Genomic DNA, 16,753 nt, shown 5'->3' with positions numbered 1-16,753 from the left:
CAAACAGCATTAAATGTTGAAATTTATTTTCTTCCAGACTTTCAGCTCAGTGATTTTCTGCAAGAATAGTATTAGGGTCTTGTTGAGAACATTTAATAGAAGCTATAATAGATAATAACTGACTCTGTAATTAGTCATTTCAAGACAGTGGTACTCTCTGAGCCACTGATAAGAATTGAATTGTGTCACTACATCATGTTTTCATTCTGCTGTCACAACCGGGCAATCCATATTCATAGCCTCCTGGTGCTAAGCTCATTGCCAATTTAACACAGATGTGGAAGAGATATGTATAACCTCCTTAGCCTTTTGATGCCTTCTTATTTTTTATTTGAGGAAATGGCATAGAAACTTTAGAATTAGGATAATGTTACTAGGTATCTTAGTGACAAAAATTATCAGGAGACTAATTTGGTATGTATATAAAATAGGTATTTATATTCACACAACAAAACACATAGGTGCCAAAGAAACACTGCTTTGTAAGTATAAAATTCAATGAAGATTTTCTTGATTGTTTCTCACTTTTGAGGGCTATAATGAAATATTGCATTGTTTTTCATTTTTTGTTTTAGTTTAATGGAAACATTCATTTTCCTTGTAGCTCTATATGGGTAACGTTGGTACTTTTTTCCTGTAGAAGGGAAGTTTAGATTTCACCACTTTAGTTACTTTCCTGATGTTATTTTGTTTTCTTCTTTTACAGTATTTTATGTTGTAACGAATATTTCTGTATGGTTGAATTCAACACATATTGATTAAACTCCTCCTCTGAGCCAAGTATGATGAACTGCTCCATAATTTCTAAGAGCTCTGGGCTTCCTGGGAAAGGGTGGAGGCAGCTTTCCCTAGGAGGTCAGTACAGACTTCATGAGAGAGATGGCATCTGAACCTACACCTGAAGAATGAGTGGGGTTTTAACAAAAGATTACCTGAAATCATTCTAGGAAAAAGTGCCCTCTGAAAAAAGGCAAGGAAGTACAGAACATGTTCTGGTTTCACTGGATCAAAGGGTGTTTTCCACTCAAATGGGGATAGTTGGTGGAAGCTGTTGGTTATAGTGATGATCCAAAGGTGTTTGAAACCACAGTGAAGACTTAGGGTTTTAATCTGTGGATGATAGGAATCTAGAGATGTTTGAACAAAGAATTATGCCATCTGATTAGACATGTTCACTTTCTGATTATGGTAATAATATACATGTTTTCTTCACCCCCCACCCCCCAAAAAAAGATAATGATGTGTGCAAAATTCTATTTGCAATCTGTAAATTTGATTACAAAGTAGATAGTTCTAATTACAATATTCTAATGCAAGTCTATGATAAGATGCAAGTCTATGAAAGATAAAAATTGACTCCCAAGTGAGAACAAGTCCCCTAGGGAAGAATTTTACAAATTTTACCATGAAAACTTCATAGCGGTGTTATGTTTTAATTTGCACAAAATGGCTAGAATTGATAGGATGTTCAAGTTTATAAATATAAACATTTGTCAAGGGGACAAATATCTTTTTTTGCTTTTCTAGTTAATAATACTGAAATTATGGCTTTAACATAGTTCTTGGCTCAGAGAAGATATTCAATTATCTCTATCCATATGTATTAGCTTTTTGTTATTATAATGAAACACCCAAGGCAGTCTACTTTATAAAGAAAAGGAAATTATTTAGCTCACAGTTTTGGAGTATCCAGGTCTCTGGCATCACCTTAGTTCTATTGGATGACCTTCTTGCTGGCAGAGTCCTGAGGCAGCACATGGCATCACATGGCAAAAGACAGGGACTGGATATGTCTCTGTCTGTGTGTCTGGTCTCTGTCTCTCTTCTTATATAGCCACAGAGACTTAAGCAGTGCCTCCACCCTAGTGACTTGACCTAAACATAATCAGTTTCCAAAAGCCGTACTTCTAAACACCATAGATTCAGTTTTCATCCTCTCAATACCACTAACAGGGGCTGGAGTTCGGGTCAGTGGTAGAGCACTTGCCTAGCATGTGTGAAGCCCTGGGTTCGATCCTCAGCACCACATAAAAATAAAATGAAGATATTGTGTCCACCTATAATTTAAAAATATACATTTAAAAAAATACCACTAACATATAACTCTGGCGATTAAATTCCAGCATGAGTTTGGGGGACTAAAACGTATTCAAACCATAGCAATATGTATTGCTTATTAGTTCATGAAGTCTGGATGTCTTATTCTAGTGCATTTTATTAAGTTAGTTTACTCATCCTAAATGCATTTATAATAAATTTCTTTTCCCCCAACTTTTTAAAGTGAAATTTTTCTAAACTGAAAGTTAAAAGATTAGTACAACAAACATCTGTGTACCCAACACATAGGCTCAACAATTGTTTATATTAATAATTTTTAAAAGTAAATTGATACACAGTTAAAACTTGTTCCCATCTAGACCATTTGGTTGACAATCTTGGAAAGGGCATGAAGGGTTTGCTTATTAACTGGTCCTAATTTAGATATTAGCTAGACATATGTAGCCAATAGTTGTGTATCCTAAAGGTAGTTCAAATATAAAAATTTATGTGATTTTCCCCTATTCTAATGCATAAAAATTTATATCTCTTAACTATAACTTCTACTTATACAAAGATATTTCATATATGAATATTTTAATTTAATTTAATTTTAATTTTTGGTACTAGAGGTGGAACCCAGGAGCACTTTAGCACTAAGCTACATCCCCAGTTCTCTTTATTTTTATTTTGAGACAGGGTCTTGCTAAGGTGCTGAGGCTGGCCTTGAACTTCTGATGTTCCTGCCTCAACCTCCAAATGGCTGGGATTTTAGGCAGACTCCACCATGCCTGGCTTCATATATGAATATTTTTAAAGGAAACATTTTAATATGACAATACCTTTGAAACATTTTAAACTAGGTAGTTTGTAACTCTCATGTTCTGAATCAGAGCATCAGAAAATTGCAAAAAGTATCTCTAATGGGAATTAGGACTTCATATTTTACATTCTGCATGTGGTCTTCTATATCTACATAAATATTCACTTGCATAATCCTGATTCATTTATATTTTATTTATATAAAAGAGTAGACAATAGTTCTCTTTCTTCAGTTAATCAGCTCCATCAATAGACCAACTTATTTTAACTGTGAAAGTTGTAAAGTTTTCCTTTTAGTTCATATATAATTTTGCATTTACAACTGTGAGCTTCATTTTTCCCCCCCATTAGGGTCCATATTAATACTGTGTATGGTAAAGGTTTCCTTTCATTTGGCAGAAGTCACTGTTTGGGCTCTCAAGATTATTTCAGTTGCTTGAGTGACAGCAGGCTGTGAATGTAAATGGTGAGCTAAGGCTAAAGCTCAAGTAGTGATTGAAGGAAGGGAGATTCCAGAAAACCAGAAGGAAGGTTAGGGCACAGGAAGGGAAGAGCCAGTGCACACGTGGAGTCAGATGCTGCTTTGGGGAAGGGAATCAGAGGGCCAGGTGGGGGACAGACCTTAAGAGAGCTCTGAAACTTGAAAAGGCTGATGAAGCAGAATTAGGCACTATGGATACTGTACCCAGAACAGTGCCTCCACCCCCCAGACAATTATTTCTTTCTGTGCTTTTACTTTTTCTCTTTAAGAAATCCTGGCAGATTAACCAGGGGCTGCAAGTAGAGACAAGATGAGCAGGACTTGAGTGAAAGGGAAAGGAGCTGGGAGGAGGGTGCTCCTGAAGGTTGAGTCCTGGTTACTTCACTGCTCCTGTGTCACTGCTGGAGCTCCTGTTAATGACAACAGTGCAGACATTCTGAAATTTCCTATGCTCTAACAGGGAATACACAAACATCTGATTTTTTAAATACAGAAATTGGATCCATTGTCTTCTTGAGTAACAGGGAGCTTAATGATCAGAAAGGTATGTCTTAAATCCTGTAAGTCAGCCTGCATTTCCTCTTTCTTAAAAACAGAGAACAGTTCACATATGGATTATTCATTACATCTGGTTGGAGGAGGAAAAGGAATGCTTGTTTCATGCTGTCAACAAAGCAGTATTTTTCCAAAGGCAAATACATTTTACTCTAAAAAAATACTTTAAAAATCCCAACCCTAGCAAACAGAAATAGATTTTAATCAATTTGTTTCCAACAAGGGAACTTTTTCTTTGGATGATTTATGTAAACATTCAGCATGTGATCACTAAGGTATGGTATACTTAAGTCAACCTGCCTTTTTTATAGATGTTTTTGGTTGGCCTCTTTGTCACCTTCTTTCTGCATTGATCTGTCTTGCACTCTGGAAAATATTTTACGTATTTAAATAGTCAACTTTTCTTCACCTCCCTTTTCCCCTGTGGCTTCCCCTGACATAAAAAGTCTAGGATGTACAACATACTTCTCTAGAAACAAGTTGAAGATAAGACAGCCTCACACTACTTTTATGTGAATGAGTTATTTATTGGTAATTTACTAAACATTTGTCAAGCATTAAAAGTATCATGAATTGTTCTAGACACTTAAAATATATCACTGAACAAAACATTCAAAATCCAGCTCTGATGGAGATTATATTCTACAGAATGAGACTGAGAATAAATGTACTAACCAAAAAATATTTGTCAGTACAATGTATCAGATAATGACTTATAGTACAGAAGAGGAGAAAAGTAGAGTCAAGCAAGGGGGACTGGGGAAGCAGAGGAAGGTAGACAGGGGCTGTCTGTAGTTTTAAGTAGTGTTATCACGATGGCCTTCATTGAGAGGGTGATGCTCAAGCTGAGACTTAAGGGAAATGAGTGAATTGGCCCTTCAACATTGGGAAGAAGAGAGTCTGAGGCAGAGGAAATGGTTTCTGCAAAGGCCTGATTTATCGGAGCTAGGAGGTCAGTGCAGCCAGAGTGGAGTGAGACCAGAGAGCAAAGATGAGAACAAAGATGGGGTGGAGGCAGATTATGTACTGTTTTGTAGGCCACTGTGAAGACTGACTTTGAGCCAGGCAGGGTGGTAAGCTCCAGTAATCCCAGCCACTCTCAGAAATCTGAGGCAGGAGAATTGCAAGTTTGAGGCCAGCAATTTAGCAAGACCCTATCTCAAAAATTAAAAAGGACTAGGGATACAGCATAGTGGTCAAATGCCCATGGGTTCAATTCCCAGTACCAAAAAAAAAAAAAAAAAAAAACTTTGAGCAAACTGAGGAACCACTGAAAAGTTCTAAGGAGAAGAATGACGTCAATCAGATGATTTATTTATTTAGTTACTGGGGATTGAACCCAGGAACCCAGAGACACTTTACCACTGAGCTACATTCCTAGCCCTTTTTTAAAAATTTGAGACAGGATCTCACTAAATTGCTTAGGCCTCACTAATTTGCTGAGACTGGGCTTGAATTTGAGGTCCTCCTGCCTGATTCTCCTACTTCAGCCTCCTGAGCCTCTGGGATTACAGGCATGTACCACCATGCCTGTCCATATTTTAAAATAATAGTTCTGACTCATACTGAAAATGAACTGTAGAGAGGTGAGGGCAGAACTAGGAAGGGCCAGATGACATCTAATGAAATAATTCATGAGAGAAATGATGGTACTTAGAGCAGTGTGACAAGTGACCAGACTCTGGATATACTCTGAAGTCACAGCCACAGCCTTGACTTGTGGACTTGTGGGAGGAAGGTGATTCTAAATTTGACTCAGAGGTTTGGTCTGAATAACAGGAAAGATGATGTTGCTGTCACCTGAATTGGGAAGAGCTGCAGGAGATGCAGCTTTGTGTGTGTGTGGTGGTGGCGGGGAGGTTTTAAGTGTTGAAGTTGAGATGTTTCTTGGACATCCAAGTGGGGATGCCGAATAGCAGCTTACTATGCATCTGGAGTTGCAAAAGAAGCCTGAACTGAAGGTGGAAATTTGGGAGTGGTCAGCTTATGGGTGATATTTAAAACCAAGATAAGAGTCATAAGTGATTTTCTCAGTAGTTTCTTTTTTATTCTAAGACACTCAATATTTAAAAATGATTTCTCACATAGTTAAATATACCTAGCAATACCATTGATAGGCATTCACAACTCTACTAGGAATAGAACCAAACAGAGAAAAACTTGCCTAATCTGACATAGCAAAATTACATTCATATGGGGAATAAAATTCTGTCCTCTTAGCCTGGGCTGTCTTCACTAGACTTTGCTGTTTTGACATCTGAGAATCTATGTAAAGGAAAGAACTGATCTGAAACTGGGTAGGCATTTTGATGTGTACAGGAGTTAAAAGCAGAACACACTAATCCTCCAGGGCAGGAGAAGCACTGGGTAGAGGTAAGGGGTGTCTGGCATGGAGTCGGCCTGATGGGCATCTAAGGGGCAGTACAGGCCTTGGCACCTTGGTACCAAAGTGAGCCATGGTCTGTCCAGGAAGTTTCCTAGATGCACATCTCGGATAAAAATATCACCAAGAATGGACAAGCTATCAGTTACCTGAATTAGTCCATGATAGACATGGCAGGGCTTTTGTTTTGCTGGGCAGGCATACCCCTTTGGGACCAAACTGAATTTCTGAGGGAAGTAGAGGAAACACTGAGAACTGCCACCCATCCTGCTTCTCATTCTCAGTCTTTCTCCAAGAGTCTTGAGCCTCTGTTTTAAATGAACTCTGAGAGGATACTTAATATGTATTCTTTTAGGAGAAAGAATAAATTAGTAAACAAGCCAGGTTTCTAATTTACAAGTAAATTAGTAACAAGCTGGGGTTTCTTGCTTGTCTTGGGCCCATTGAGATCACAGGTCAGCCCTAGTGGGAAACATGGTCAGAAATGAAGTAGTGGATTGGGAGGGCACCTGGAGAATCCTAGCAGGCAGCAGGACTTGGATGTGGATAATCCATTGACTGGCTATGCCTAGGTCTCTGGTGAGGTAGATGCAGGATGTTTATACAGGACTCTCTTTCTCAGGAAGAGAAGAGCAAGTCAGGGCTTTAGGGCCTGAGAGAGGGCAAGAAAAGAGAACCAATTTTTATTGATGATTTACTGCATGATTGATAATGTGTTCAGTTGATAAATATGTTGGTAGAGAGGTATACAGTAGATACATTTGCTTTTAATTCTTACAGTAAATTTGATGGTATTATCATTCCCTTTGTAAATGAAGAATCTAAGAAATCCCAGTCACGTACTTATCGGAGGTAGAGGCAAGAACAAAATTCAGGTTTGCCTCACACCCAAACCTATAAAAATCTTACACTTTTTGGGTCTTAGCTATAGACACCAGAGCAGAAGCATAAAGGACAAGAGAGGAATCCACAGGCTGGTGCTTGTGCACTGGCACAGCTGCTGCTTCACTAGGTTGAGTGGTGTGGAGGGAGTCCACTGTGGGACACTGCAGGGGGTGTGTGACTCACTGTGAAGGACAGCCGTAGGCACAGCATTAGTCTGGTCAGTAAGGTCATCTTACCAGGAAGTAACTTAATTCCAAATGCCACAGTGGGGAGGGCACAGAAGCAATTAAAGGACTTTCTAGTCTTAGTCAAGATTAACTCCGTGCCTCCAAGGAGAGAGGTATCAGTAAAACCAGTTGTGGGAATCTGGGGTGAGCCAAATGGGGAACGGTGGACTGATGTTTAGGATACTATTCCACAGATGAGGGAATCTAGAGAAGGACATGAAGTAGGTGGCCCAAGAATATCCAGCCAACAGAGGCCCAGTGCCTAGACCTCATCCTTTACCTACCTTTGGGTTTTGTCCACCATGCACAGGAGTTATCTCCCGGTGGCCTTTGGTCCTTCATCTCTCCATTACAGTGATCTCAACTCTTGAGGCTTTCACTTTCCTATTGTAAAACTACTTTTCATGCATATGAATGATTTGAGAAGAGAGCTAGGAAGTAAGGGTTTGGTCATGGCTGCTTGGCTACTTTATCTGAGGGGAACAGAGGGAAAAAACGGGAGAGAACCTAAGTAAACAGCATTAAAATGTTCGATGATATTGGATGGTTCTGGGCAGGTTTTTAATTGTTCTGTGCAATAAATTCTTTATTTGGACAATAATGGCAGTACTCCATTTATAGATATGCTTTGACAGTTAAATGAGATAATATGCATAATCTCCTTAACTCAGAGGCCAGCTGAGTTGTTTACTGTGCTAGCATTCAAAAACATTAGCTACTGTTTCTTACTAGAAAATAGGAAGGTGATGGATTCCAACACTCAGTGCCATTTGCAGGAGGTGGGTAGCATGACATCAGGCTGTTCTATTGATAGATGTTCCTTGCTTTATGCTCTATGATATGGATGTTTCAGACCATTCAGCTCTATTCACTGCTGGATGTCCTGCGGCTTAATTTAAACATTCCCATCAAAGTTAATGTGACTCTGACCATTCTCCTTATTGCCACCAAGCATGACAGCCACATTCTGAACACTACAATGTAATACCTTCCCCTGGCTGCCGCCTATAAATGGTATCATCTTGATCTTATAAAATCTGTGCAAGAGAAAATGTTATGTCAAGCAGGAAATTATGATCAGTTTTTAGGGTGATGAGCAAGACAAAATTTTAGGAAGCCAAACCTGAGTAGCATATAGATAGATTTAATTTGACCTTTTTCTTCCTGGGAATATCCTGATCTTTTGGTTATGAAACCATTTGGACCCCTCCTGTAGACTTTGTTCTGTAATGTAGAGCATGTGGTGGTCTTCCTTTCTTGTTCTCAAGAGGGAAAAACTGACTATCTTCATGCAAATTAGTCTGCTTTTGTGGAAAAACTTCAGGGAACTCATCTATGAAATGTAGATTCACAATAAGAAATGCAGTGCATCTTACTGTTCTTCTTTCAACTTATGCAAGATTGTTTCCCACAGTATGGAATACTTTTTTTTTTTTTTTAAAGTGTTTCATCGTAATGCCAAAACTCCAGCAATGCCTTTCACTGCTTTCAGGGGTAGTGGAGGAGATGAGGAAGCCATCCATTCAATATTACATTATTCACAGATTTTTCATACAATATAAATGAATGCAAAAATGGGACTGATGTATTAAATTTAGGACAAGCAATTATAGGCATTATAGTTCTGAGCTTTGTTTTCTTCTTCTCATCCGTGATTATATATACATTTATGTATATATATATATATATATATATATATACACACACACATATATACATATACATTTATATATATATAAACTAATTGGGGATAGCAAATAAATTTTGTTAATAATGAGTAAAGATTATTTTGACAATGTCGAACACTACGGAAATTATCTCATTCTGACTGTATTAATTGAGTGTTTTTTTTCCCCCTCACCTGTATTTCAGTGACAATTTCAACGAGCACCTTCTTTGATGGCTTGCTGGTGACAGGACTGTACACCTCTACAAGTGTCCAAGCTTCACAGAGCATTGGAGGTTCCAATGCTTTTGGATTTGGTAAGCCAGTAATTGTGAATGTTTTATTAGTTACAAGTCTTTTTTGTTTTGTTTTGAAAATAAATGTTTCAAAAGTATTCAACATTTATTATTTAGGAGAAAAACTTTCAAAGTGATTTTTTTGTGTGTGTTTGCTTGAAGCTGGGTGCAATGAAATGTCTTGTAAATGTTTAGCCATCCATGAGCTCAGTGTGATGATCTTTCTGTCTCTCTCCATTGGTCACCACTGTTATTATTGGTTCCCTGGAACTCATGTAAATTCCCGAGTTCTGTCACTTAGGTTTCTGGAATTCACTCTGACCCCAGTGCATTCAGTAACCTGCTCTCATAAACAGTTATTATATTTTAATATTTTAATATTTAGTGAAAAGTGTGTTTAATGAAAAGTTTGACAAGTAGGCATTGCATGGTGGACCTAGTGATGTTCGTTAAAATAATTGAATTGTATGACTATTTATAAAAGCATACCATTTAATATTTTAAATACTTATATGGAGTCTTTGTCCTTAGATCAGAGGACTAGCAGATTACTTATGTGGAGAGGCAGAAAGCTACATGATGGCCACTAATCCCAGAGGATTCTCTGTTTGGAAATCTCTAGTTTACCCAGAATGCTGTAAACATGCCAAGCTGGGATTAAGTAGAACCTTCATAGCATCAAAAATGCAAATTTAATATTCCCAGTTTACATAAGACTAAAATCACTGATATTACTCTAACATTGGAAAACTACACAGGATTTCCTGTATTGATATGAGAAAGATAAAATTGCATTATCAAAGGCAGCCATGTGTTCAACATTTTAGTTATATTTTATGATACTTATTAAACAAATAATTTTTACCTACTTTTGATAAATCAAAGGGTGCCTGCTCTATGTGAGTCCCAGCAGTAGCTCTGCTCAGGTGACTCATTAACTGATGTCACAGCAGTAATGTTGATGCTACGTTGTCATGCTGCTTGTCATGACGAGTTCCAAAGCTGCAGAATTTAAAGGAACCTGGAAATCATTTAAATATCACATTAAATTATCCTACATTGAGAATTTGTTCTGTTTTCAAAAAGATCCCAGGTAAGATTTTATAATCTGTTGGTAAATATTTCTTTTGGGAGTGAGTACTCGGGATTGAACTCAGGGGCACTTGACTACTGAGCCACAACCCCAGCCCTGTTTTGTATTTTATTTAGAGACAGGGTCTCCCTGAGTTGCTTAGTGCCTTGCCATTGCTGAGGCTGGCTTTGAACTCGAGATCCTACTGCCTCAGCCTCCTGAGCCGCTGAGATTATAGGTGTGTGCCACCGCACCCAGCTGTTGGTAACTATTTCTAAGGTCTAAACCTCAGGAATTTTTTTTTCCTTAGGTCTAATTATTCCACTTATTTAGCCCTATCATTTTTGTGCTCTGCCCAGATAAAAGGTCAGATTAACAATTATATCTTAATGTACGTACGTAAATATATTATATACTACCTATTTTTTTCTATAGCAGAACCTGTAAGTACAATTACCAGATTTAACAAATAAAAATATAAGACACCCAATTAAATGTGAATTTTATTTCATTTTATATATGTATTGATTGATTTAAGTCCTGGGGATTGAACTCAGGGTCTTGTGAATACTACTGGGTAAGCACTCTGCTGCTGGACTAATCTCAAACCCTAAAATTGAATTTTAGATAAAATTTTTTTTACATAAGTGTGTAGTATTTGTATTGCTGGGCTTGGGGCTTAAGCACTGGTAATTTTTGAAGTTCTTTGGGTGATTCTAATGTTTATCAAGGGTTGAGAAATGTTGTACTGGATTAGGCCTCTGTCCTTGGCATCAGCTTCGGCATCAGAAGGGATGTTGTAAGTTACTCTGGAGTAAACATGTAAGCAGAATTACATGTTTACTCCAGAGTAAACCAGAAACTCTGGGAGTGGGACCCCATGGTCATCCTTTAAAATAAACACTTTAGCTGATTTTGATGCATGCTGAAATAAGAGAGCTACTAGTCCAGTGGAAAGACAGTGATTAAATGACCATATAAATTTATAATGGCAAACCTTGCTAGGGGTTGGCAATATTTAGATAATGGGCTGTGGAAGGTGGGGCACAACATACCTAATGGGAGGAACGACAGGTTCTCAGGCTGGAAGAGGCTGGCTATATTATAGGGGTTGAAGAAAACCTTGGAGTGGCTGGACATGCAATCAAAAGGTAAGGAGTAAGGCTGGATAGGAGACTACAGCCAGACAATCTGGGATATTATAAATTTTGTGTCTTTATCCTAAAGAAGGAAAGGACTTTGAGGGTTTTAAATTGAGGAGGAACTTGACCAACTTTTCACTTTACAAAGATTACTCTGGTGTCAGTGTAGTGAACAAACCAGAGCTCTGGAGTGGATGCAGAAAGACAGTTTTGTGGTTAGAGATTCTGGTATGTGTAAGAAGTCAGGTGCAGGCTGGCCTCAGCAGCAAGAAGGAACTGTAGAAGGGTGTTTTAGGCAGCTTTTTCACTGCTGTGACCAAATGAAAAGTTTATTTGGTGCTCACAGTTTCAGAGATCTCAGTCCTTAGATGGCCAACTCCATTGCTGTGGGTCTAAGGTGAGGCAGACCATCATGGCAGAAGGGTGTGATAGAGGAAAGTAGCTCAGGACATGGCAACAAGGAAGCAGAGAGAGAGCTCCCCTCTCTCTCTGAACAAAATATAAACCCCAAAGCCATGTCCCCTACTGCAGGGACTCTCCTACTGCAGCTGCACTTTACCTGCCTATAGTTACCACCCAGTTAATGCCTGTAGGGGATTAATGCGCTGCTTAGGTTAAGGTGTCATGACCCAATCATTTCACCTCTAAACTTTCTTGAATCACACATGAGCTTTGGGGCGGGGGACACCTAATATCTAAACCATAACAAAAGGTAAGTGTTTGGGCTGTGGAGTCACATAGACCTGCTATGAGTTCAGTGCTTCCCCCTTAGTAGTCGTCTGCCTCAGCCAAGTTGCTTTATCTCACTAAGCTCATTTTCATCATGCATGAAATGGTGATGTTAATGGAAGCTGCCTCTTAAGATTTTGGATTGCCCTGAGGATTAAAGGTGATTTATGTAAAGTCTTGAACACATAACTCAGCACTGTGGTGCATGCCTCTGATCCCAGTGATTCAGGAGATTGAGGCAGGTTCAGAGCCAACTTCAGCAACTTGGTGAGACTGTGTCTCTAAACAAAAAATGAAAAGATCTGGGGATGTTGCTCAGTGGTAGAACACCTCTGAGTTCAAGCCCCAGTACTATAAAGAAAAAAAGAGGCTTTGGATACATAAAAAATACTCAATAAAATTATTTTTTCCCAAATTAGAAACCATTGTGACTAAAATAGCAGGAAATTCCTTAGTCCAGGACTTGTATACACTTTCCGGGGGCAGGGGGTGCAAAAAACTCCTTTTCTGAAGTGTGATTAATCTGGGATATGTTGCGCAAGATGATTTGAGAGGAACTGGTTGAATTAAGTAACTATTATTTGTCAATTTGAGGGCTTTAAAAAAGGAAAATCATGAATGAGTGATCATTTATAAGTGTGTTGCAAACATATTTTGAAAGAATATATAAAATGCACTTGTCACGTTGCCTCAGATTTTATCTAGCAAGACAAAAAACTAAGAATGAAATTGTTGGAAATTATTTAAGAAATTAAGGCTTTAAAGCATTTTTCTGTAGTGACTTTGAGAGTGTGAAAAGGTAATTTTTACTTGAATTAGAAGATATTCTAATTAATTTAAATTGCACTTAGCCTTCCTATTACTATGAACATATATCATTGCTTCCATGTTCCAAAGAGGCTTCTGAACATGGGTAGAATCCACTGAATATAATCTGACTTCCATAATTGAGTACTCAAGTCTTCTGCTAGGTACTTGACAATTTTATATGCATGAATATATAGGTGAAAATTTTTTTTAAGTTCCAGTAATATCCAAATGATTTCATCTGTATTTATGTGATAGTAGTAAATAATATAAAAATAAATTTAATAATATGCCCGACTTGATGGCAGTTAAATTTTATAAGTAATGTTTTCAATGGAAAGCAGGGGATAAAACTGTCTTTTTAGATAAAATGATCACTTTTGGGAAAAATCATAACGTTTGGTTTTTGATTTAGGTCTAATATATTCTTTACAATTTAAGGTCAAAACAAGATTGTGTTTGTTAGGGCACAGGTAGGAAAGTAGAGGTAACTTATAGAAGATAAAATTTAAGAGAATTGCTGCTTTTGGTAGTTTAGTGATTATGTTAGGATCAGGCTAAAGTGATATGGTATTCTTTGATGTAGAACAAAAGAATTTTGAATACATACTCTTATTATTAGTCTCTGACTACTTTGATGGAAAGTTAAGCAAACATGGTTTGCTTGGCATTTTCCCAACATATCATACGATTGTTGTGTGATATGTTTAACTAGCTGTGACAAGAAGAAAAGCATATAGTCCAAATAGGTACTTCTGAAAGTTTTCTTTTTTCAAGTGTTAATTATAATTGTATTAAATACACTGAAGTTATAACTACTCTCCTTTGAATATCAAGTGTGTGTATGACCACCAAAATAAGACCATGATTATTCTTAAAATACTATTGTGGAAATGTTAATCCCACTAACATAACTATAGCCTTTTATGCAAAACCAGAATTCTTTAAATAAAATGCATGCCTCACGACCAAAAATAGACAAATCCCTAATAGCCAGAAGTACATTAAAACAATAGCTATGCAAAGGATGACTATACACCCAGCAATGCCTGATTTGAAATACCTCATTTTGCTTGTCAATATAAGAAAATACACTGCCCTAGGGAAGTGTGATGTTTAATTATGGATATCTCTTTGTGCATACCAGGGGGGGAAATGCTTTCCCTCTTGTCTTTGGCTTTGAATTCCAGCTCAATCATGTAAATCTTCGAGGCCTATTGTGGTCGCTCAATGAAGGGCTATTTGAATATCCTTTCATATAAAATTGTTCCCTTTTCAGGGCAGAAATGCATTTTACTCAGTATTTAATACTCTGGCTTTAAAACCTGAGAATCAGGTTTGCAGATCTGATAGATAGTTGTCATACTTCAAATAGTTAAACCCCATATAAATTAAATACATGTACTTTGCAGTTCCTAATATTGTTCAGCTAATACAACATTCAGTATAGCAGTTTTTCACTTAAATTTGTGTAGTTTTGTTTATTTTTGTAATACTCATGTTATAAAACTGTTAAGATGGCAAGATTTGATGAAATCATAGTTTAGGGAGAAAAATCTAGTGAACATATCCAGAAGCTAGTTTTGGTTATTCTTTACATTAAGATGAAGTAGAGCAGTGGTACACTCTAGTAATCCCAGATTTGGAAGGATGTGGCAAGAGGATCACAAGTTCACGGCCAGCCTGGGCAATTTAGGGAGGCCCTCTCAAAATAAAAAATAAAAGGACTGGGGATGTGGCTCAGTGTCAAAGCACCCCAGGTCAAATTCCCAGTACTTCCACCCCATAACAAAAACCCAAAACAAAAATTTTAAAAATCTGAGTAGTACATAATTCAACTCTGCTAATTGTCACCAGGAAACTCCCCTCCTACCCCTACTCCCCTGACACTAGATAAAATTCAGTCTGTTGAATCTAAATGTTCTGTGACTATGGGACACAAAGTGTTATGGATGCATGCACACATTTAGGGCCTAATATCTTAAAAACGAGGCAACCACTAGCAACTTCATTAAACAAAGTCCTTCATGATAGTGGTCTTTATTTACTAGCCTAAATTAATCTAATCAGAATTATCTGGTAATTACCAGAATTATCTGGTAAATTTATTTTCTCTGTCTCTTTAGGAAGAAATGCAAAATAAATGTGATTTAAACATACTTGTGTAATTCAAAGGCATGACCTTTCATTGCATGTGATAAATGATCTATGATTAATAAGAAGACTCTAGGTTAAATAAATTACTCCCGTCAGTGGTACAAGGAGCAGAACTGATGAGATAATATCACCATTAATTTTTCCTATTTACTAGGTATTAACCTAAATTTGATCTTTATTCATTCCATTTGGTTATGCTAGCATTACCAATATTATTAGTACTTGACATATGACAAGCATTAAGGGATATTTTCCACCTCCTAAATAATGAATTTGTAAAGAATCACTTACTATAATAGTGGGCATGATACAAAGTGGTTGAAGCAATCAATCAAAAAATTGCTCAGGCAGATGTGCAGGGTACAAGGTGGATGAGTGAGTCGAGAGATGCAGTTTGGTGTAATGGCTCATTCCGTGACTTAGGGAGTTGGGCAGCTCAGGTTCCATACCTGACCCTCTTACTTGCTAACACGGGCAACATTATTTACCTTCCCCAAACCTCAGTGTCTGCAACTAGAAAATTAGGATAACTTTAGGGCCCGGTTCACAAAATTGTTAGATAGATTAAATAAGATTGTTCACCAAGGATCTAGTATATATTATGTGCTCAAGTTGGTATTATTTAAAGACTGTCAGAAGTGAGAATTCTTTCTTTGAGAAGGGCAATAGAGGTGGACTCTAATTTGAGCTAAGGAAGCACTCAATTTCTTACCCACTTAGTGTACAGCCATAATGGCCTGCTCAGCTCCTGCCCCTAATGGACAATAAAGGAAGCAAGGCTTGGGAAGGTAAGAGGTGGCTGTTTTGTGATATGAGGTTGAGGACTAATGCCAGGTCTTCTAGCATCATATCCTGTTCTCAGATGCTTTAAAAAATATGATTCACATATTGTATATCTTACCATTTTAAACCATGCATTCCATTGATTTTTAATATGTTCACAAGATTATCTAACTAACCATTACCTAATTCCATAACTAATACATTACCTAATGTTTTTATAACCTCCAGAAGAAATGTGTTCCTGTTAGCAGGCACTCCCCATTCTTTCCACCCCTAGCCCTTGGCCACTACTCTACTTTCTATGTTTATAGATTTGCCTATTTAGGACACTTCATTTGAAAGGAATTATACAATATGTGGTATTTGGGGCCTGGCTTCTTTTCCTTAGCATAAATAGTGTTTTCAAAGTTCATCATAGTAGCACAAATCAGTACTTCATTTCTCTTTATAGATGAAGAGCAATTCATTGTATGGGTTATACTTCATTTTATCTAGCAAGTGAATATTTGGTGATTACCAGATTCTTAAAAAGAGTTAGGGTGGTTTAAATTGGAAAAAAATTGTTTAAGGAGGATACAAAACAGTAAGATCATCATATTCCTTAAATACTTATCAGTGACTCTGAAACCTCTGAGAATTAAAATTAATTGCCTCTTCAATGACTCTGATCTGAAAATGGTTAAATTTAGAAATTAACATGAATTCCTGTCT

At 37.4% G+C, this 16,753-nt stretch overlaps 1 protein-coding gene across 3 annotated transcripts in view; it reads left to right on the top strand.

The window, feature by feature from the left end:
• Positions 1-16,753, top strand: part of Reln (reelin) — a 461,189-nt gene that overhangs the window by 61,528 nt on the left and 382,908 nt on the right. For all 3 annotated transcript variants that reach the window (XM_047560479.1, XM_047560477.1, XM_047560476.1), the window contains exon 2: positions 9,263-9,373. In XM_047560479.1, coding sequence (XP_047416435.1) covers positions 9,263-9,373 — 111 coding nt within the window. The remainder of the gene's footprint in view (positions 1-9,262; positions 9,374-16,753) is intronic.

The sequence above is a fragment of the Sciurus carolinensis genome, chromosome 8 (assembly GCF_902686445.1).
Source record: "Sciurus carolinensis chromosome 8, mSciCar1.2, whole genome shotgun sequence".
Taxonomy (NCBI): Eukaryota; Metazoa; Chordata; class Mammalia; order Rodentia; family Sciuridae; genus Sciurus; species Sciurus carolinensis.
This window is presented reverse-complemented; position numbering and strand designations above follow the sequence as displayed.